Raw genomic sequence first — 24,318 nt, forward strand, 5'->3', positions numbered from 1 at the left:
AGGTGTTTTCAACAATGAAAACACAGAAACACCCCCCCACACACACACACACTTCCCCACTCCCACAATCTTCAAGGCAACATTAAATCAGGAAGATGGTATCACAGATATAGATATATAGATAGATATTCTGGTAAGAGCATTCTTTCTGGATAAAGACCACTTTAGTGTTAGAAATGCGCCCTTTATTTCAGTATTTTTCACACACACACACACACACACACACACAGATATCTTGCAACCTGCACACATTTGGGGGAAGAAGAAGAAAAAACAACACCCACTTGATTTATCTCCACCTACATTGTTTGGAAGTACTTGTTGCCAGGTAACAGTTTAACAGCCATTTTCAAGGGCTGGTTGTTGTTGTTTTTTCCCTCTTTCTCTTTTTAATGTGTGTGTGTGTGTGTGTGTGTGTGTGTGTGTGTGTCTGTCTTTAATGTCTTAAACATCCTGCACGCTTCTGGGAATTTGCACACAATCTGTTTTCCTCAGAAGGCAGTTAAGCAAACTCTCTGTGTTACCCGAAATGCATATCTAAAAAACTGTGTAAAATAATATTGCAATATACAGATTGATTTGTTCTGCGGCATTACTCCTGGGCCTGGCTGCCCTCCTCCGTTAACTCTGTCGAGCTCCCAGGTTTGACAGCTCCAGGTTCCTCGGAATTCCCAGAAGCTTCGGCGTCAACTCTGGAGCGCTTGAACCTGCGGTCTGGATACTGGCTGTTGTCAAAAGGCATGCGATGGACACAAAGGACGTGGGTCTTCAGATTTCCCTTCTGAGAGGCACTGTAGGGGCAGTATCTGCACTGGAAAGGCCGGTGACCTGTGCAACAGACAAACATTGGGTTAGCATTTCCTCAGGCCTGCAGGGGTTCCCCACCACTCAGCCTCTGTAGTGCAGTTCACAGAATGGAATAATGTAAAAACACAAATCTCCCCTTCTCTTATATGTGGACTGAATCATACAGCCCCTTTCTGCTTACACCCTATACATTTAAAGCTCTGCCTGCCCCCCAGTTTGTTGAGGGTGCCTGGAACTGTACAGTACCTCGGGTTAAGTACTTAATTCGTTCCGGAAGTCTGTACTTAACCTGAAACTGTTCTTAACCTGAAGCACCACTTTAGCTAATGGGGCCTCCTGCTGCTGCCGCACCGCCAAAGCACAATTTCTGTTCTCATCCTGAAGCAAAGTTCTTAACCTTGAAGCACTATTTCTGGGTTAGCGGAGTCTGTAACCTGAAGCATATGTAACTTAAAGGGTATGTAACCCGAGGTACCACTGTAGTTCTGTGAGGGGTACCCAAGATTCTTGGTTGAGGGAGTGTTTAAATGTATGGTGCATACGCAAGCCCACAATCTTCGCACAGGTACTGCCGTGCCTCAGTTTCCCAGGACGTGAAATTTACAGGACTTAATTGGCCAGACACAGGGCCTCTCTGGCTCTGCTATTTTCAAAGTAGACTGGGCAAATTTTGCACTAATTGTGCCGCATCTCCCACTTCTTGAGATTCAGGATACACAGCGTTCCCTGCCATGACTTTAGTACCTTGGAAAGTCACCTGTGGATCAGTGCTGGGATATAGGGGTCGAAAATACATTCTGTCAGTGGCGTGCAGTGAATTTTTTTGTAGTGGAACACTTGGGGCAGAGGTGCTACCTTGTGAGGGGCATGAGGGGGTCGATATTATGGGTGTGGTGTTGTGACATCATGACGTCTTGCACATGAGCATTATGCCTCCCTCCCTAAGCCGGGTAGAAATTTCCTGTGCTTTGCGAAAGAGTTGGCAGGGGAACATTTAGGGGACTAGCTGAGTCCCCTCAGTCCAGTGTCCACACGCCGCTGCATACTATTGGATTTTTTAAAATATAAAAAAAGCAACAGCCAATCCCCAATATCTGGTAAATATGTAACTTTGTAAATAATACTGAAACAACAAGTACAATTGAATGTCATTTTGCAGCCTATTTCAATAAATTAGTTTTATGGAATTTTAATGCCACGGCACACATTTAATTTGAATTCGATTTTCTTTTTTCTTCAAGTGGAAGAGGGACACTAAGGTGTTCAATTGTTAGAGAAGAACGGAAACAAGAAGGGATGTTACAGAGGTGGAGTTAATATTTTTTTAGTTTAGACGAAAGGCAAGTAAGATGCGACACGAAAGACGTTTGATGCATAGCATGATGCATAGCACAGAGAGAGTGGATGGAGAAAAGTTCTTCTCCCTCTCTCCTAACACTAGAACTTTGTGGACACCCATTGAAGCTGAATGTTGGTGGCTTAAGAAAGAAGTCCTTGGGTCAACTGTGGAATTCATTCCTACCGTAGGCTTCTCAGAACAGGTAAAATATAGTACTTCTTCACGTAGCACATAGTTAAACTACATAATTCCCCCTCACACGAGGCAGTGATGGCCACCAACCTTGATGGCTTTAAAAGAGCATTGGACAAATTCATGGAGAAGAGGGCTATCAGTGGCTACTAGTCCCAATGGCTATGTTCTATTTCCACAGTTGGAGGCAGCAATGCTTCTGAGTGCCAGTTGCTGGAAACTGCAGGAGGGGAGAAAGCTCCTGTTTGTTTGGGTCCTACTTGAAGGCCTCCCATTGCAGTGTCTGATTGGCCACTGTGAGAACAAGAGTCTGGAATAGATGGGCCATTGACCTGGTCTAGCAGGCTCTCCTTCCATTCTTGTGTTCGGTTCTGTTCTCACAAGGTTCTGTGCAGCTAAAGGAAGCAAGTGGGGCTCACCTTCTCGGGCTGCGTTTGTGGCCCGCCTTGCAGACACTAAATTGTTCCAGATTATTCTGAGCCAGCCTGAGACTTCATGCTGCATCTGGCTTGGAAGGTTATGTTGCCGCAATCACATTTCAACCTATGCTGGGAAGTTGTTGATGTGTCTTACTGGAACTTTATGAGCTTTGTCTCTCAAATTAACTTAGACCAGGGCCATCTGAGGTCAAATGCACTTAGCTTACTTTAATTTGCTGAAATAAATGAATAAATAAATGTGCTTGACCATCTGCATAAAAAGCTAAGGCTATTGGAAGACATGACCTAATAATCACATATGAAGAACGTTAGCCCCCTCCTTTCCCCCCCTGTGTGATTCCCCCCCCTTTCTGTTACACACATGCACAGAGGATGCAGACATGTTGCAGAGGCAGATCTGACCAAATGATTCGGACTTTATGCACTCATTAGATATGATCCAGATGGGCACATGTGGAACTTCTTCACTGCCATCCATCAAATAATGCATTCTGTTTATTTCCATTTAAATCTATAGGTTTAAATTCCATCGGTGGATTGTATCCAATGTTGGTCCTATTCAAAATGGAACCGTTTACATGAATGGCCATGACTAACTCAGGTACATTAATTTAAATGGATCTACTCTGAGTAGAACCTAGTTAAATATGCCACTATGCCTAGATTCTGACCAATGTGTGTTGGATTGTCCCGATCTGTGCAAAACAATTCTACTCCTCACATCTGAGGGGAGAATGTGTGACACAGCATTTGCACACATTAAGTCAAACTCCTGTCTGCTAAAAGGTAAAGGTAAAGGGACCAATGACAGTTAAGTCCAGTCGCGGACGACTCTGGGGTTGTGGTGCTCATCTCACTTTACTGGCTGAGGGAGCCGGCGTTTGTCCCCAGACACCTTTCAGGTCATGTGGCCAGCATGACTAAGCCGCTTCTGGCGAACCAGAGCAGCGCACAGAAATGCTGTTTACCTTCCCACTGGAGCGGTACCTATTTATCTACTTGCAGTTTGACATGCTTTCAAACTGCTAGGTTGGCAGGAGCTGGGACCGAACAACAGGAGCTCACCCCGTCATGGGGATTCGAACCACCGACCTTCTGATCGGCAAGCCCTAGGCTCTGTGGTTTACAGTACAGCGCCACCTGCGTCCCTCTTCTAAAAGGTACATGCCAATAAATCATTATTGACCCCCTTTCCAAGTGAAAACCTGCTCTGTTTTCCCATCTAGTGCTACTCAAAAGTTATGATGAAGAAGGAAGAAGAAGCGAAAGTTTACTCTAACTGTGAAGTGTCAGTTTACACACCCAAAGGAAAAGTACTGGGGAAAGCAGAGACCAAAATTATAAACAGGAGGTAGGTACAGCGCTGGAATTTTCAGCAGAAGGGTTTTTAAAAGCCATTAATGGAGAAATTGCACTTTGGAGTCTAAGGCTTAATCTGCTTATTACCTCACAGACCCATATAATCTATGTTGTAATGTGCTAAGGGATTATATCGTGGCAACAATGAAACCTCTGGCACCCATTGGCTGAGCTGAAGTGATGCCATGGGAGGTCCACGAACATCCTATTTGCTGAGGGAAGTTGTCAGCAGTAGAAAGCTCAGTGGGCTGAAAAGAAAGATAAGTTTGCTGAGGAAAACCCTCACCGTCAAATTCCAGGGCAAGTGGAAAGATATGGAGCAAGGTGGCAAGTGTGAAACCTCAAGGCTTAGTAGGATGAGATACTAGGAGCATGGAGATAAAGGCCCCAGTGACCTGGACCAGGGGACAAAGCAGGGAGCAGATGGAAAAACAAGAACTAAAAGGAAGGGCAAGTAGGGGAGACAGGTGAAGGAAAAATAAGTCAAGGGAGCATATTCTGGTTGTTTGTCACTCATAACTTCTACATTGGGCACCCTTTAAGGGCTAAGTTAAGTTTTTCCACGTTCGGAAATATGAAAACAATATTGATGCACAGTTGCCTGTCATCTGCAGATTGGAGCCTTTGGCAGATCTGTCGATTTCAAAGTCCCTATTTATAATTGTTTCCAATCTTCAATTGTGTTTGCCGTATTTTCTAAATAATTTGCATTTTTTAACAAAAAAAGAGTCCTCAATATATACAGATTTCTGCATGCAATTTCCCCTAATATAATGCATCCTGGTATGCTGTTTTTCCTAACTTTAGCATTTCATACACACTTTCCTCAAATGCAAGCATGCCTATCATAAATATGTCAGCCCACAATTAAGCAGATCGGCTACGTCTATTACTGAAACAGAACTTAGGAGATGGAATACGACAAGTAGTTTCTATATTTTGAGTGTATAAATAGGTTTAAAACTTGTTGAAGTAACATACTATTGGGAATTGGTCTCATCAGATTTCTTAATGAGGCATCACAGTCAGAGGGCCCCATAGAAACTGCCTCTCCACACACAAAGACTAGGAATCTTAAATAAGAACCACTACATTACTGAACATTGAACCCGATGGTTTCCTCAAAGCTCCTTCACACCTGTAATACTCCCAGTCTTTGGCTCCACTCTGGGCTTGTCTTATCAGCACAATGGATGGGAACATGTTTGAATGCTGTTGTCCACATGACTCAAAAGAGACCTCGCCTTCATATACCCCCATGCTAATCCTAAATGGTCATCCCGAGACAGAGTTTTTCATGGTGTAATCTAACAGGTTCTTTTCTTCTGGTGTTCTGACCTAGCCACCCCTTCCTCAGCCAAGGAACTTGGGCAGCTCCAGTCCATCCCCCCCCCTTGATCTCCAGAACAGTTGTGTCTCCTGTTTGTGAACCCCCTTTGACCTGCAGCACAGCATTGGTTGCTTCTACCAGCTTCTTCCTGCTAAATCTGAGGCCCATCTGCGCTATACATTTAAAGCAGTATTATACCACATTAAACAGTCATAGTTTCCTCCAAAGAATCTTCGGAATGGTTATTTGTTAAGGGTGCTGAGAGTTGTTGGAGACCCCTCTTCCCCTCACAGAGCTACAATTCCTAGCGTTCCCTAGGAAGAGGGATTGATAGTTTAAACCATTCAAGGAACTGTGGCTCTTTTAGAGGAATGGGGGGGGGCAGTCCTTCCAACAACTCTCAGCACCCTTAACAAGCTACAGTTCCCACAATTCACTATGGCTGCATAGCTCATTTGTATCTTACAGCTCTAGAACTCTACAACATTTTTGGTTATTTTTTAAACTGCAATCTTGAAGTCACTTTCCCGGCAGTCACATCCCATTGAACTTAATGGGACTTACTCCTGAGGAGACCTTGCATTGTATCATAAAAGGTAAAGATAAAGGGACCCCTGACCATTAGGTCCAGTCGTGACCGACTCTGGAGTTGCGGCGCTCATCTCGCTTTATTGGCCAAGGGAGCTGGCATACAGCTTCTGGGTCATGTGGCCAGCATGACTAAGCTGCTTCTGGAGAACCAGAGCAGCACACGGAAATTCTGTTTACCTTCCTGCTGGAACGGTACCTATTTATCTACTTGCACTTAGACGTGCTTTCGAACTGCTAGGTTGGCAGGAACAGGGACCGAGCAATGGGAGCTCACCCCGTTGCAGGGATTCGAACCCCTGACCTTCTGATTGGCAAGTCCTAGGCTCTGTGGTTTAACCCACAGCACCACCCGCATCCCTTATTGTATCATTAAGGACCTGCAATTAAAGACTTGAAGTCTAGCTTTACCTATGCAATGCCAGTGACACCTGCCAAGCAGATTCGCTTATTCATTAAAGTGTTAACACTAATTCAAAACAATTTTTTAAAAGAAGGATCCAATAAGTGTAAATTAAGTAGCACTTAATTATGCCCCAAAATGCTTTCACTATTTGGTATCATTCTCCCAGCAAAAGGGTTTGAATGTTCACATCCCTGCAAAACATATCACAGTTTGGGCTTATTAATTCAGCTGCGTTTAACAAGCAAGGAAAGCATTAATGGCACCCGAAAGTGGTTTCAACCCTCCACTGCCTTGTTTTTCCATCACTAACTTTTGGGGGCCATCAAAATTTCACATCACTGTCATGTGAAAAGTTAAGTACACAATAAGTTAATTTGTATTGTCACTGTGCAGTACAACAGCAGTAAAGAGCACATCAATTTTTAATCCGGTATGAATAATATATAAATATGTATACACAGTGCGGGTCAAAAAGTGTAAGAGCAAAAGAAGTGGTATGTTGTTTACAGCAGCAGTCATACAAAAAAAAAAAAAAACCATTCTGGAGATCAGTCTTACAAAAGATAACAACATCTGCAATTTGCTTGTAACTAGGGGGCAAAGCAGAATGCCCATTTCTCTTGGGTAACACCGTCCATTAATTACTGCTCAAAACTGGTTGTGGGCAGCAAGATCTTAAAATAACCAGGCCTAGATAAGCAGGCAAGTAATTTATACCATTTTTATCAGATGGTAGTTGGGGAGGATTTGGGGGCTGCGGGCGCCTTCTTTTCAAGTCATAGATCACATATATACTAGCTGGGGTGTATCTTCCAACATATAATCATTTGCAAGTTGCTTTAAGAGAATGGCTTCTCATAGCTCAGAAGACAAATATTCTGCTGCAATTCTAGAAAGTAAGATTACCTGTAGCTCAGTCCATGCAACTAAGACTGCTTTAGAATAGCCAGGTGGAAACAAGAGAGGTGGACACTATGGCAAAATGTTCTGGGACCTTTGAAAGATGTACAACACAGATGTACCACAGTGTATTCTGGCAGTACAAAGTGTTTTGTTTTGCTTTTTTAAAAAATGGCTTGCCTATGTACATTTTCTAAACTTTGTTTCTCCTGGGAACCTTGCTCTTCTCCGTTTATCTCATACCTGTTTCAGAAGTGACCCCCTTTTGATGTGCCTACTTGTAGCAAACTTTAAGGATGAATCTGCCAAGGTGATCTATCACTTTTTGGACTTTCTGAAAATGCCTCATTCACTCAATCATTTCAGTGGCTCTTGTAAGCACTGGCTAGGGAGTGCAGTTATACTTCACAGAGAGTACTTTCCATCCTGTTTCTGCATTGATCCATGATTATTCAATCCACATGACATTTTAAGGTGCTGTTTCTCTCAAAATACAGATTTTAAATGTATCTGCATTTTTTTTTCTGAAATGGAAATAGCCTTGAAACATTTTGAAAGTGCAAAAATCCATGCATAACTATGCTCCAATCTACATATTAATTCAGGATGTGTGGGTCAGTCAGTTTGTATTAAATTTTGCAAAGATCCAATTCCTTAAGCAGAGTTAAATTTGCTTAATGGCCAGTTCCTAGTGAACCCTGGGAACTGTGAGAAGGACTACCATTCTCTAATAGGCAATTCTCCATTCTCTCACTGCATTACAACTTCCAGGATTGTTTGGGGAAAATCCGTAACATTTAACTAGTATGAAATCCGTGTTATTTTGTATTACTAGTATAATACTTTCTTTTCTACTGCATGAGCATCAGTCTGGAATTACCTTTCTGCTTACTATTCATTTGCAACTTTTCATCTTAGGTTGATCTGAGTCTTGTTTACCTGGGTTAGCCAAAATGTTTTGTTTGATAAAGGCAAGAACTTGCAAGACTAAGAACTGGGTTAACTCCAGCTACTGCCATGTGCCTTATTGCAGCAGCGGACGTATGTTGGCAACAGGTTTCTAGGAATGTCCCTTGGGAAATGGAAGAGCAAAAAGCAAGTATTTCAATCTTTTATATACCCATACCTTCTTTCCTCCCTTTAAAAAATGTTACTATGTTAATTTAGCCTTTGAGGGAAGGAGAAAAAGCTTTGTTTTGTTTTCCTTCAAATCCGCGTTCTGATATGTTGCTTTGCGACAACATGGTGTCAGCCTGCATCAGTCACATCACATCACATTAAGTTTCATGAGATGGTGTGCTTGAACGCAGAGCCCAAGAAAATGCATATTAAAGTGAAAAGGTTCTGAAATTCTGAAGGGTTTTTGTTGTTGCTGCTACCAGATCTCCAAATGACCATTATCAAGTTGGCACACCTCAGAGACATTTTCTTTTTTAAATTGTATTCACGAGTTGGTTTCTATGGACTGAAACCTTTTTCAACTAATTTTTGCAGCGCCATACTTTTAAAACACAAAATTGCACCTAACAAACCTTAATAGTAATAATCGAGAATGAGCTACATTGCTTCTTTTCCATGCGTGAATTTTGTACTTTTATGATAATAAGGGTTGTTGTTTTTTAAAGAAACAACATCATCTGTTTTATAGCTTTAAATTGTTTTTAGGATTGTTTACACCAGGGGTTGTCAATGCGGTTGCCTCCAAATGTTGTTGGACTACAATTCCCATCAACCTCAGATGCATGGCCAGTGGGCAAGGGTGATAGAAGTTGGAGTCCAAAAGAACAGCTGGAGAGAAACTCATTGACTACCCCCAATTTACACTGTATTGGTTTGGCTATGCTGGGAGTCATTTTGAGGAGGCTTTTACCCAGGAAGCTGGAATATAATAAATACCTCAATCAATAGATTCTGTTCTACTTTTGCAGAAACGCTCAAATTAGGACATATAACAATATTCTTCTTGTAGAAGGAAATGAAGCCCCGGCACACCAGAGCTCTGAATCATAGCCAATACTTGTACAAGTCAAAAAGTGACCTCTTTAATAGTTGCTAATTTACTGGCAACAAGAAGCATCCATTATTCTACGAAGACTACAGGGCAATGCACACTAATAAGATAAGGTAAAGACAATCAACATTAAAAATGTTTATTTTCTTGATCAAAGTAAATCAATTCTGTCCTGCTATGAATATTTGATCAGTGTCCAAATTCCACATACATTTCCACCATGAAATATGTTGTCTTTGTGCTCTAAAAAGGCACATATGTAGGGGATTGTACTGGAGTGTAAAAAGGATCATTAGAATAGTCATATGGCTGAGATGAGGAATTAATTCCAAATTGTTACGGGTGTACTAATAGCAGCAAAATCATGGCTTTCTCCCAAAGCAGCAAGAAATGGTAATTTCAAAGAAAAATGCCAATAGTCTATTACTCAGAATCCTTCTGCTTTTCCCACTATGATGTGTTTTATAGTTTTGAATATTTGTACAGATATTGTTTATACGCAGATGCAAAGAGAAACAAAACACAACACACACATATTCACATTCTACAATGTGAACATTTAGATAAAGAAGTGAGGATAACCTAGAAATGAACTTTTTTAAAAAAGAAGCTTTCTGTTAAGGCCAAAAGAGAACACATCCCTCCCCTCTTTAAACACAAAAGTTGAAATTAGGAATGTGAAGACACAAGTATACCCCATTCAATTGTTTTGTTTTGTTTTGTTTTGACTAACGTTATCATTATTTTGGTGGTGCTCAAAATTATTTGGCTGCTTCAGCCCAGCAGGGAAATACAAATTCAGTGGCAATTCAACTGAAAAAAAATGTTCAGAATACAAGATGGTGAGACTGTGCTGAGAAAAAGACTAAGGGCAATTTAGCCATGCTAAATTTAGGACACGGGTGGCGCTGTGGGTTAAACCACAGAGCCTAGGGCTTGCTGATCAGAAGGTCGGCGGTTTAAATTCCCGCAACGGGGTAAGCTCTCGTTGCTCGGTCCCTGGTCCTGCCAACCTAGCAGTTTGAAAGCACGTCAAAGTACAAGTAGATAAATAGGTACCGCTCTGGCGGGAAGGTAAACAGTGTTTATGTGCACTGCTTAAGAAGTGGCTTAGTCATGCTGGCCACATGACCCGGAAGCTCCCTCGGTCAATAAAGCGAGATGAGCGCTGCAACCTCAGAGTTGTCCGCGACTGGACCTAATGGTCAGGGGTCCCTTTACCTTTACCCTTTATAATATTTGTAAATATCTTTATTATAGAAAAATATTTTTCCTGGATCATTTTTAATCTGTTTGTCTGCTTCCAGTAGGGATTGGCAAATCTGTCAATTTCAATTTCTCATTTCTCCCCTCTTAAGCTTATATCTGTCCTTTTCCACAGCATTTTGAGAATTTTTTTAAAAGAACAAGTCCTCTTGAAAATTCTGCAGCATTTTAGTATGCATTTCTCCCAATAAACATGGCTTCATATGCAATTTCCCCTAATAGACATAGTTCATTTTTTCCAAAGCAATATTCCTTTGCATCTGTTTTTGTATGTCATTCTGCATTTTATTGACAATTTATATGCATTTTTGTGCACGTGACTTGGCTGACGAACTGCACTGCAAAATTTGGAGAAGCGTGGGTTGTGAAGGATAGCTGTGTTTGCATATTGTTTTGAGAAGTGCAAATTAGGAATGTCCATCTAAAGATGAGAACTGGATTGAATTTCTACCCCATCCTGAGCTTTCAGCCCTTGGGACCTCGAGTGCATCATAATGTACACCAACTACGGCATTCATGGGCCTTTTTGGATGCAATTAGAATTGTTAGAATTGACAGAGATGAGGATCCATCCCCCATCACCTGTCCTTGCTGACAGGTGGAGGAAAAGGTCTGCAGCATGGTTTGAACTATGGAAAGTTGGCATACAGATGAAATTATGTGTGTGTGTATCTTTTCTGTGGAGAATGTCCCAGGTTCAGTCCCCCGGCATATTCAGGTAGTGCTGGGTGCAGCTTTTTTCTGAGACCCTGGAGAGCTGCTGCCAGTCAGTGTAGACAGCAGTGAGGTAGATGGATTCATGATCCGACTTCTGTAAAGCACTAAGAGGCTGCTCCCATTTTCAATTATGATGACCTGCAATTTAAGGAGCCGCAACTTTTTTTTTTTATGCTGAAAACCTGACTAGTGGCCATTGTGGTGTTTATGCATTTAGATTTCCCTCCTCCCTCTGCATAGTTTTCTTGGCATAGTTTTCCTATCCACAGCTAACATTCTAAAATGGTCTTTGCATCCCCCAATAGACCAGAATGGCCCTAAAGCAGCCATTCTGACCTGGAACGTAATAATATGGATAGGGGAGAAAAATGCTGAATACATGCATTTGCCCAATAGGCAATAATGGCTGTGATGAAGCCATTCTGCTTTATGAGTCTCACAATATACATTTTGAAGAGCTCCCCTATTGCTGGACCAACTGAGATGGCTCCAGCCAATGACATATTTGTAATGAAAGTTTTTGGAAACTTTCTAGATGAGAATTTGTCCGAACGTAGGCAACAGAAGCAGCTGAAAAGAGCTTCTGAGTAAATAGCTCTGTTTCACAAAGGGCAGCTGCCCCAGTTATCACAAGGACAGCTGTTTTGTCACCCTGAGTTCCATTGGGCATGCACAAGAGATGGCTGACATGGGCTGAAATGGCCTAGATCAAAATAGCTGCTGAAATGGGGGAAAGGCAAAATGCAGTCTCATTCAGCAGCCAGTGTAATATAGTTAGAGTGTTGGACTAAGACCTGGGAGCCCAGGGTTCAAATTCCCACTCAGCCATATGAAGATGCAGAACTTGCCTCAAATTCCCTCTCCCCCCCCAAAAAAATGCACTAAAGTATTTAAGTATTTAAAGGTAAAGGTAAAGGGACCCCTAAACATTAGGTCGAGTCGCGGACAACTCTGGGGTGTGGCGCTCATCTCGCTTTACTGGTCGAGAGCGCCGGCGTACAGCTTCCGGGTCATGTGGCCATAATGACTAAGCCACTTTCTGGTGAACCAGAGCAGCGCATGGAAACACCGTTTACCTTCCCACTGGAGCGGTACCTATTTATCTACTTGCACTTTGACGTGTTTTAGGATTAGATAAATTTAGAAATGACTACATTGAGCTAAAAATATGTATCCATCCATGTATTTTGTAATATATATGAATATGTAAATATGGATTTTCATACAATATGGGATAGAATTGATTTGTTAACATACTGAAAATTGACACAGTCTGATTCAGCCATCCCTAGACAGTTCCAGTTATACCCAGGACTTCTGGAAGGCTCAAAATGCACCACTATGCAGTTCTGTAGAACAGAATGGTCCTAGCCAAATACATTCTATTTGGAGTTGACCCACTGAAATTTATGAACCTACATTAGTAATGTCCATCAATTTCAATGGGTGTACTTTGAGTTGCTGATGGGTCTCAAACCCTCAGTAAGTTAGGGACTTCTCCTGCTTGCAAAGGCAGGCTCTGGAGGATTGAGCATACGAGACCAATAGTGGGTCCAATGAAGAATGTCGTTTCTTCACATGCTGTAGAGGGAAGTTAGGGACAGGTGGAGCACATTAACCTGGGAAAGTAGCCCATTTAGGAGAAGGAAAACTCTGGTCCTAAACCTCTACTGCCTTGTGGCTATACTCATTTATACTTGTGGGACATCTTCCAGAGAAGAAAAGGCTAAGGAGCCCTTCCATGAATCCAGAGTGGAGTCCCTAAGACAGTTGGATGGTACCTTGTGTGCCTCCTTCCAGTAACTCCTCTTAGGATGGTGCCAAAAATATTTCTCTGCTTTCCTTAGGACCACATCAGCGAGGCCGAGAGGGGATATTGTTGTCTAGGCAGACCAGGACCTCCATACGCACTGCCCTGACTTGCTCTCTACGGAGGTCCCTTTGGTGCTGCTAATGCAGGGGTTTGACTTCAACCCCAGAGTGTGTATTATTGGCAGATGCCAACAAACACAGGAATTAGGGGGATTTTTCTACCTTCCGCTTTTAGTCAGTCATCAATTGCTCTCCATCCACTTTGGATATGGAGGCAAATGTGCCTTCTCATTAAATTACACTATACATATGCAGCACACTCTGCACAGTAGAGATTCCGGAAATGGTGTGCTCAGTTTTCTAAAGAGCAATGCAAGAAGCATATGGGGCCTTACCTGTGCTGTGTTTTTCTTCAAACATCTGGCATGTAATATATGACAATGATGTCTCAAACTCTCCTGTAGGTCCAGCATCAGCACAAGGCATCCTGGGGCAGCTTCAGTGCCCCATTGATGCTGATGCCTCTCATGAGCCCATGTGCTGGGTGGATGGGTCTGGGAAACTACTATTTACAATTTCCCACAATGCCTCAGGGTTTCCAATTATAGGGAATTTACATGGTGGCATTTTCTTGTGGCATTGTGGATGAGTAAAATGGCGGCCCTCCAAGTTCTATACTGCAAGGCAATGTGAGAAATGCAAAATGGCAGCAAAATGGTCTCCTCCATTTTGGAGGCAATTTTCCAAGTGGCATGAAGATGATGGGGTTTGCCTTTCCTAATCCCTTTTGGTCTGTAGGACAAATGGCACAGTTATGAATGCTGTCCCAAGTTTTTGGAAAGAGAAAAACTATTTATTTCAATCTTTTTTCAAGAGAAAAGACTCCTTCCACATATCTTATTAACTTTGTTGCCTCCCACAGTTTGTAAAGACAAATGCAATGGCATAAGAAAAACAGAATAAAGACTTTTGGAAATGCAGCTAATATAAAGTGGTTGAGGGCAGAAGCTAGCAAACTCATATAAAGAAAATGACTGCTAATATACAGATATTTCATCATCTTCCTGCATATTATATATACTTTTAAGACATTAATCAAATGACTCACCAAACCTTAGAGGAAATATCACTAATTTTAAAGTTTTTTTTCTTTAAAGCCAGTGAAATATATCTGTTGATGAGTCATCGATATATATATATGTGAATTATTGTTGCATGAGGCAATGGTAAAAAGACAGAAGGGTTTTCAAGACAAGTAATCAAAACTTCAGAAGTAACTAGATATAATTACGCCTGTGACAAATGTAGATTGCATAATACCTGGACAGCCGAAGATGTAATATTCTTGGAACTTGACTCCAGCACTTTTTTTTGGGGGGGGGATAAGTTGTGCAGATATGGCAGAAAGGTTAGTCTCATGCAGAAGACCACCTGGTTAAATGGAAATTATGTGTGGTGGTGGAAAAACATTTTGAGCACTTATAGAACACAGCTGGAAGCAGCACAGGTACAAACTACAGTTAATTGTCTGTGCCTGCCATTGGCTCTGCCGCCTCCTACTGTTGGCCTCCCTGCTTTCTGCTCTACCAATCCCAGTGGGCACCAGCCGTCATTGTAAAACAACAGCAAAAGAAGTCATAATGCATGTAGAAGTTCTTCCTCGGTCAATACATCTGAGCAATTTTAAGTTAAGTGAAAAAGAGCTTTGCTAAGCCTGGTGAAATTTGTCAGACGGGTATTACACAACCCAACAATAGGATCCAATTCCATGTAGATCTCCATGTAGAAAGAATGCTGAACACCTGCATTTTACAGGGGTTAAGTATTGCCTGCCTAAATATCTTAGTTCAGCTAGATTCTTATATTATTCTCTGCTACTTTGGTGTCACTTAAAATAAATAAGCTTTTGCTTTTTAATCTGAGATGCTGCTTTGTTATGAAAGTTGAATAATTTAGCTGGTATTTTGTCACATTATAACTTGTCTTACCACCCAAGATGCCATAACCTGTAGTGACAGTTTAGTAAGGTGCCTCAAATACTCCTTGCAAGTGATTTATAAATGGCAGCATTACACATTATCTAGGTATTATTCACTAACTTTAACAACAAGAAAAAAAGAGTGCTTTTTCCTAAAAGAGGTTTTTTTGTATTTGTTTTTGCTTGTAGCCTAAACATCCAGAGATGTGCCCTGGCAAAACTCTCCAATTTAGAAATGCGGCTTCATTACTTTGTATCTAAACAAATTCTTGCTGTATTTTTATTAGTATATGTGCGGGCAAGAGGTATGATGCCATTTTTGGCGGAAGATGAATTGCAGTGGAATGGAAACAGTGCAGCATGTGACGAATACAGGGCAGAATGAATATGGTGCCTTCTCACATCCCTAGTTGGGGACTGGTGGGGGGGGAGGAATTTTACATTTTGGGGGGGTATAGTTTTACGTACAACTGTAAACTGCTCTAGTGTCTTTTTTATGAATTGCAATAAACAAATATTTTTATAAATAAAATGTAAATAAAATGAATAGTGTCTCCCTTTGGTTTTACTTCTGGATGTGATCCAGAATGTATGGCCAGGGAATGACAGGTGCCTGCAACCAGATGTAATGAAGCATGGTAATGTTTCTGTCTAATCCTCTTATCTCACTACTGCCACATAAACCAAAACAAATGGGCAATGTGGAGGCAGAGCATAGCTATAATGACAAGTGGCCATTGATAGCCCTCTACTCTATGAATGTGTGTCGAATCCTCTTTTAAAGTTGCCTAGTTTGGTGGCCATTGCTGTGTCTTGTGGGAGTGAGTTCCATAGTTAGCAATGTGCTCTGCGTGAAGGAGGAGGGCTTCTTTTTCTCTGTCCTGAATCTCCATAAGTTCTGAAGGAGAAAAACTTTTCTCTGTCCACTCTCTCCATGCCATGAATAATTTTGTAAATTTCTATGAGTTCAAAGTTCCCTCTAGTGTAATATTCTTGTTCCTACAGAGGCCAAAGGGATGCCTCTGGGTAGCACATGAAACAGTAGTCGTGCCCCATTGCTCCCCAGCAACTGTTAGTGAGAAGCACACTGCTTCTGGAGACTCAAGGATACACATGGCCAGCATGATAAGTAGCCACTGGCAGACTGTTTTCCTCAGTGAATTTGTCTCAAACCCCTTTAGAGCCATCTAAACGCATGATCATGACCACACCTTTTGTGATGGGGAACACCGTAAATTAAGCTTTTAAAATTGGAGCAATGGCGGTCTTAATTAAAGAGCTGCCAAACGGAAGAAACAGATAGAGACCATAAATATCATTTTTAAGTATTAGAACAATAACATTAAGACTAGCTATCAATACAGAATAAATGGTTGTTGTCCGATAGTATTCAGTTCAATGGGAGTTTAGCCATTGATTTGAAGAGGCCGCAGAATATGCTCAGTTATCATAACGCAGGATTTATTTGTGTTGGAAAAGAACACGGACAGAGGTTTAGCAGCTCAGGAGCATGATCCTTAGCATTTTAGACTGCGGCCCTGATCCTTGGCCAGCCAGTGGTGGGGCTCCCTCCTGCTGCTGGCAAAATTTGGTGTCATGGTTGCCTTCTGCCATTTCATTGCCTCTGAATTTCTGGAGGCCATTTATGTGCAGCGCTTGGAAAAGCGGACAGGAGGCTGTCTTCTGCAGAGTCAGGCCCACAGTCCACCTAGCAGCAGCTCTCTTGGGTTTCAGAAAGGGAGTCTTTCCCTTCCTGACCAGCAAGTGCCATCAGGGACTGAACCTGGGACCTTCTGCACAAAGGCAGGTCCCCTGCCACTGAGCTACTCATTTCAAGAGGATGCATGTTTCCACATTCTCCAGATTGCATCAAGCAGCATCGAATGAAAAATATGTCCTTTGCGTCTCTGTTTTGCGGAGCGCTCGGAAAATAAAAAAAAGCCTCCCCTTATTTTGTTATGCCAGAGGGAGTCTAATGAAAGTGAACATGGCACAGCTTCCTGGAAAGGAAGACCCTGCCTCCCTTTAAACATGTAAGGCCACCACCTCTTGAACCCTCCCTCCTTTCATCCCTCGTAAGGCAAGAGAGATGATAAGAAGTCATGTGGGCTTTCTCCCCCTGCCAGCAGCTCCAACAGCTGTGAAGCCCTCTTTCAGCACAATTCATAAAAAAAGAAAAGAAGACGACGTGTTGGATTTTTTTTTTGCCCGTGGCGGAACGGCGTACAATTTCTGGCCCTTCAGGCTAAAACAATAAAATGCAAAGAGGAAAATGTGAGAGGGGGGTTTCTTACTCCTCCTCCCCCCCACTCCTTTAAACTTCCCACAACAACCTCAGCAAAACCACATGACTTGTCTTGTACTATCTCCCTGGTGTTTTCAGTGCTACTTTGGCAGGAAATCAGAATTACTGTTATATAAATTCCATCTGATGCCAGCGCTACCATCTGTGAGTAAAACTGTTTCACCTACGTCTGCCGGCAAAGCCACTCTCTTAGAGACGAGGGAGAAAGCCGGGGGAGGGAGGGAGAGAGGGAGGGGGGAATTTTGATTAATTTGCAGAATGCTTGTGATTTGCTCATATATTATTATAACTGCTCATCACCACATGACAAATTCCCAGCACTCTGCACAGGATCCCGTTCGGTTTCAGCAGTTCCTTTGTATCGGCACCTGACAGACTGCGGAGCCTCTAATGACTTTCAGATGCTTACAAACAGTAATTCTATCTTCAGAATAAGAAAGGGGGGGAGGATCAGTGGAAAGAAGAAAGGGGGGAAAAAAGAGTTGAGTTAGTTTGTCTCATTTCCTTCCTCTATATCAGTGCAATTTAACTCTCAAGGGCAGTGTTGATCTCCAAATCATAACAATTCAATAATAATAATAATAATAATAATAATAATAATAATAATAATAATAATAATAATAAAAACAATAATGGTAGCAGAAAATGTTAAGTAATAATAATAATAATAATAATTAATGCCCAGTGTATCAAAATAAGATAAATGATTACCCAGGAATCTGGCCACCTAAAAAAAGCCATTTGCTGGGACAATTTTTCAAAGCTCCCTAATTTTATTTATTTGCCCCGTTTGGATATTCCTGATAACCTTCATGCATTTCTAGTGAACACATCTGCTTTTTAACTGCAGATGATTCTGCCCCCCTCCCTTTCAAGCTATGGTTATGCTTTCTGAACCACTGTCTGTGTGCTTGATTGCCTGTTTTAGATTAGAGATTTTAGCAAGGAAACAAAGACTTCAGAATGCACATCAGTCGTACATATGAGAAACCACAGAAGGAATAAGCAGTAAAATGTGATGCACCATCTGTCCGCAAACAATAACCTGCATGTTCTGAAGGCTTACAAATTATTTAGTGCACAACCTTGCCGAATTATTGGCCCCTTAAATAGAGCAATAGGCTGGGAGTGAGAACCTCTTTGATGCTTCCCCCCCCCCAGCCTGTGTATTTGGCTTTGGTTTGCCCCCACCTCCAAACGCCAAACTCATCCTCAATTGATTGCTAACAGTGGAGGTATTTCCCAATGACGATTGGAGCAGGTTGATTTTCATTAACTAGGTCTCTGTAGGATTTTGTGGCACGGATTTGAACAGTGGGGTATATATTGCTTCTCTAGCCATAGTCTGCTTCAAATATCATGTTAATCAAAAGATGGCCTCAAATAGCAGCCACTTGAGAGGTAGACTTCCAAGGGCCAAATTCTGCCTCAAACTGGGATAAGCTATCGATTTCAACTTCAAACCCTAAAGAAGGACTTCTTAGAGATATTTGGAAGTTATAGGTTATGCTCTTTTTAAAAACAATAAAACCTATTGTAGCTTACACTATATAAAATTGATAAAAAAATGAAATGGTTTTTTAAAAATCAGTTTACAGGAACTCTGTAAATTGGCATTTTTTAATTTTAATTTTATACTGCCTTAAATTTCAAGATCTTCACCCCATCTAGTTGGCCTCTGTTTCAGAACTTTACAGTAACCTTCAGTATTTTTCCTTCAGATATGGATGCATCCATATGTCTAATAGCATGCTTTTATTTATTTATTATTACTTTTTGCATCTAACCTGAAGTAAAGAGAAGGTTTCTTGAAGACTAGAATCTACATATCTATGGCACTTTTGAGACAAATCTGCCACTGCATTGGCAAATTAATTTATCAGTAATTATAAAAGCAGACAAATGTGTAAGGCAATTTTCTGAAGAGCGGGACCAGGACATTACATTACCATGCATATACTGCTTTAAATTTCCCTCTTGTGTGAAGATAAAGGATATAAGAAGAGTCCGGCTGGGTAATGCAAAAGGCCTACCAAGTTCAGCCTTGTCCTGCTTCTCACAGTGGCCAACCAGATGCCTTCAAGAATCTCCCAAGTAGGGAATAAAAACCACAGCCCTTTTCTACTCTTGCACAAGGCGCCCCAGAGCTAGAAACATTAGAATCTTTCCACCCAAGGGTGCCAGCTTAGATAAAATATTGAGGGGGGCAGGTAAGCCCCGCTCCACATAATCAATCACACGATACAGCAGACAGACACCATTTGAATGGCAATGCCCATCAACTTTTTGAGGGGCGCCTCTTCAAATAGTTTGGGGGGGCGAAGGGACCTTGACCCCTAGGAGTTGGCTCCTATGTCTCGGTTGCTTGTTATTACCCAGGCTGTAGCTATCACAAACAACTAAATAAATTTGAACTCACTTTTCTCCCTGTTCTTCCCTGACAATGGCAATACTTCTATTTACACTGGACATCCCCTTCAACCAGTTGACTGTGGAGCATCATTCATGAAAGATTCTGAGTTCCATGGAATGGAAGATATGCCTTGCATTGTAATACTGAGCCTCCTCAACCGCTCCAGGATTCAATATTATCAATGGGAAGAGAAGCCTTAGAGAGATGCTTGAGCCTACGTATATTTTGAACCAATAAACCAGATGCCACTGTTAAGCCATCTGCCTATTATGCCTCGTTACTGTTTCCTTTTGCTTTAACCTCAAGTACGTCAAAGACAAACTCTTCCACACTGTGCAGAAAGTGGAACGAAAACAGACCTGATCAGGGAGACAGGAAAATCTTTCAAAATAGCACCTTGTTTAGGATCAAACCACCTCACAAAGCAGGAAACTCAGCTTCAACTTGTACACTGCACTTCCTTTGCAGAAAACTTCTGTGCAGCTTAAAATGTTGTTTCCTGCTTTTCAGGTGCTACTTGACTGCAGTCTTGTATTTTGGACCTTCCAGATCAAATTCACAGTTGTTGACTAAATCTCTCGGAAACAAGAATTGTCACCAAGTCCAGTCAAAGTGAAATATCGAAGCAAACTGAAAGTAGAGGAATCCTGATTTTTTATTCTTGAAATTAAAAGTGTTATAGTAAGACTAGAAATACTTCTCAGTAGGGAAAAGGGGGTGTTCTCTAGATGCTTGACTAAAGCAACAATTTTGGGGGATGTTGAGACAAACAAAAAGAAATCTGTTGAATTAGTACGATTTCCCAAGGATTCCTTGTTTGTGAAAGCAGGCAGGATATGAGTCCTGCTCAGTAGAGAGACATCTCCTTCCCTGAGCTAGAAATGGGTGAAATTTTTTGTTTGGTTTACATGGGTCTACCTAACTCATGCTTCCGGAAACAATTAAACCAAAACACACAGCTACCCTTCAGAATTTGCACTTCTCCAAATTTTGGGATGCCGTTTTCTGACCAATGATGTTCCTAAATATGCATACATTGGTGAAAATAACTTTTAAAATGGGGGATTAAAAGTTATCTATTAGGCAATGCTGCATACAAAATTGTGTGCGTCAGGAGAAATGGGCAGTAAAAGAATTACAAATTTTTGTTAGAACTTACAAAAAACTAATTTGGATATATGGGAAACGGAGAGACATCTAAATTTTCAGATTTGCCCATCTGAGTCCACCTGTTCTTACTCAGAGCCTAAGTCACACACCGGTAGCCACATCAGTGTTTTTTAAAAAACCAATTCCTAGGCACAGGGTGCGAATTCCGATTAGTACTATAGCTAGTGGGGAGGGGAGGTTTCAGATTCCCCTCTCTAGCTGTGATTGCAATAAAAAAATGGCTCTTCTGCACTGTAATTACCAATAGAGAAAAGCTCTCACTAAAGCCAGTGGGAGTTCTTCCCACACGAATGGCAGTGCAGGGATGGTTTCAGTTTGGGACCACAGCTTGGGAGGGAAAGTTAAAGCTCCCCCAATCCATGCACGGTGATCCTGACATAAATTCTTCCCATGCTAACATTTGAGAAACAAATAAAGAAATCCCCTGGCAAGGCAGATAGCCATGCAATTAGCGTAACATGTAGTTAGGCTCTTAGATACAACCCACCAGCCTCATTAGTATAGGTGCTTTCCTTCAAGTACCTTGCTGTATCATCAAATCCGACCACTAGCTTGGTTTAAAAAAAGACCACAGAGAAAGAAGTCAGAGGTAATTGGGCTCAATTAATTTCAACATAAGTCTCTGAAGCCGTTCTGAACCCCCACCCCCCAAAAAAAGATAGAGAGAAGATATAATAATGAAGTGGAAACGTGCCACTCCAACGTAGTGTGAAGGTCACATTTAAAATAATAATAAAATATGTGTGAAAGCCACACTGCAAGAATGTCTCTGCCAAAATGTTTGTGCCTCCACAAGCGATATAGCTGTCTCATCTTGTAGGGGCTGGATAAGAGCTGTCTAAGCAGCAGTCCTACAAGATCTTGCCCAGCGTTTTCCAACAATCCAAACTTGAATAACAATGGCAAATTCAGTCTTTGGAAGCAGCCATAGTTTCTATGCATGGTCGGCAAGTTTGTAGTAAAGTTTCATTAACTTAGGACCCATCTGCACTATCCATTTCAAGCACTATGATGCCACTTTGTTTCCCCCCAAAGAATCCTGGGAAATGTAGTTTGTTAAGGGTGCTGACAGTTTTTAGGAGACTTTGGGCTCTCAAATTTTAACAGTGCCCCGTGCAACACTAAAATTTAGTGTGCCCCCCCACACCTCTTGCTCTCGGTTCTACAGCATTGTTGTGGCGCCCCCTGCAGCGCAGCACCCAGTGTGACTGGACCAGTCACGCTACTCCAAAACTGCCCCTGGGAGACTCTTATCCCCCTCACAGAACTTCGATTCCCAAAGTGCTTTAAACATCACTACCTCTTCCCAACAGACTCTTTTTGCCAGACCTGTGCTTTGGGACTGGATGCCTGACATTGGGCTACTTGAAGATCCTGGAAGGAACATAAGAAGATAAGAAAAGCTTTCTAGATCAGGCCAATGGTCCATCTAGCACAGCACCCTGTTCTCCCAGGGGCCACCCAGGTGCCTGTGGGAAACCTACAATCAGGACTCCAGCACAAGAGCCCTTTCCCCTCCTGCACTTTCCAGTGTGCCGACTTTATTCTGCCCGCATGCCCTATGACAAAATTTATGCAATTCCATTAACTTCAGTTAAGGATGTATGAAGTAGCAAAGAGCAACTTTTGAAAACATTAGGAAATATTAGCAAGAAATGGGCTTTACTACTGCACCCCCACCCACTTTTGCACGGCGAATTTTATCTCACCCAGTTTGTATTTCTAGCATCCAGGTGCTTTTCTTCATGCAAAGCTGTTTCTGATAGTCTTTCAATGTTAGAAGTGCAAAGGAAACGAACCTTCTGGATCAGACCAAGTTCTGACTGGTCCAGCACGATCTGTTTTCTACTGCAGTTTTCTACTACTGTTTTATGGGAGCTTACTGGCAGGACCCTTGAGAATAAAGATGGCCTTCTGCTGTGGCTTACAGCACATGGTAGTCAGAGGTACACTGCTTCTGGACATGGAGGCTTTGACAATCCTGCCAGCATTTGCCAGCAAATCTAATTGATTTCAGCAGGAGTTTTTCAGGTGTGTAGCCAAATGCAGGATCATAGCCAGCAAGGAAGGCAACTATTTCATTTGTTTTCTAACAAATAGCAAATGTAAATGACACCAGCTTGTTTCAGCCCTTATGTAGGTGGGTTTATTGAATGGATTATTAGTGAGGAATAATGGTCCAGAAGTTGCGATAAAGGAACTGAGATCCTTTGCAGAGGCGTAAGTTGCTGCTGCAGTTGTTTTTAATCCTCTGTGTATCCCACTACGGCTTTTAGCTGCATTCCTCATCAATGCCTTTAAAAAAAAAAAAACAGTAGTTTGATTTGTTTATGAACTAGTGTGTCCTTATTTCCATGAGATACAGACATTGACAGCAAATAGACCTTTTCTAATTGAACTGATAGGCTGAAAGTGAACATGTCCTTGAATCTACACTGAAAGATAGACAGCGATTATTTATAATAGGGGATGCACCAACTGCAGTACCATTTGTACAGCAAGGACTTTATCATAAGTCTCGTGTTTAGGCAAATAGTGCCAAATAAGATAAATTCTGTATACAGGTCCCCCTCTTTTTTCTTTTGCAGTGTCAGATGTACGGAGAAAAAGACGCTTTGTTGATGGCATACCCTGTAAAGTGTCCTAAGAGGGAAGGTTAAGATAACGTTGTTGTTGTCTCTGCCACTAATACATCAAAGTTTCCACATACTGACCATCTCCATCCCTGGCTGTGTACATCAGGAAGCTTTTAATTTATATCTCCGACTAATTTCATTCGAAACGCTTTCAGACATAGGTTTCCATAGCTTTACAAGAGAAGTGCTGGGTTTGCAAAACAGCACGGGTGCGTGTGCATTAATAAACGGCCTGTATGTTTAATCAGAGTTGAATCCTTTCTTTTAAATCTCTCTCTCTCTCTCTCTCTCTCTCTCTCTCTCTCTCTCTCTCTCTCACACACACACACACACACACACACACAATGTCTCCCCGAGTCCCCCCGCCTTCCGATATTAGAGCTCAGCTATCTCCTTGCTGAAGGACCTATTTGTCTACTTTAAGTGAAATCACTCAATTCTCAAAAGTCAGTGGAGGACTTTGAAAGCGGGGGGAGGGCCGGGAGAGGCCACTCCAAATAAGTTCCATTAATCAAAAGGCACAGTCTAATGTAACTAATATTTTACAATTAGAGGAGACAAGATGGAACTAAAAGCCATCTATCTCTCTTACACCACATGATCATCGATTCATAATCAGAAGACTGAGAGTCGCACAAAGATGCATTTA

The 24,318-nt window shown here is 41.8% G+C and overlaps 1 protein-coding gene across 9 annotated transcripts in view; it reads right to left on the reverse strand.

Moving 5' to 3' along the window:
* Positions 1–209: 209 nt before the first annotated feature.
* ZNF536 (zinc finger protein 536) overlaps positions 210–24,318 on the reverse strand; it is a 538,171-nt gene continuing 514,062 nt past the window's right edge. For 8 of the 9 annotated variants that reach the window (XM_081923977.1, XM_081923982.1, XM_081923975.1 and 5 more), the window contains one exon: positions 210–828. In XM_081923977.1, coding sequence (XP_081780103.1) covers positions 593–828 — 236 coding nt within the window. In that variant the 3' untranslated portion in view covers positions 210–592. The remainder of the gene's footprint in view (positions 829–24,318) is intronic. The other variant, XM_081923983.1, reaches the window with a different exon arrangement.

Source organism: Podarcis melisellensis (genome assembly GCF_964234715.1).
Source record: "Podarcis melisellensis genome assembly, chromosome: 8".
Taxonomy (NCBI): Eukaryota; Metazoa; Chordata; class Lepidosauria; order Squamata; family Lacertidae; genus Podarcis; species Podarcis melisellensis.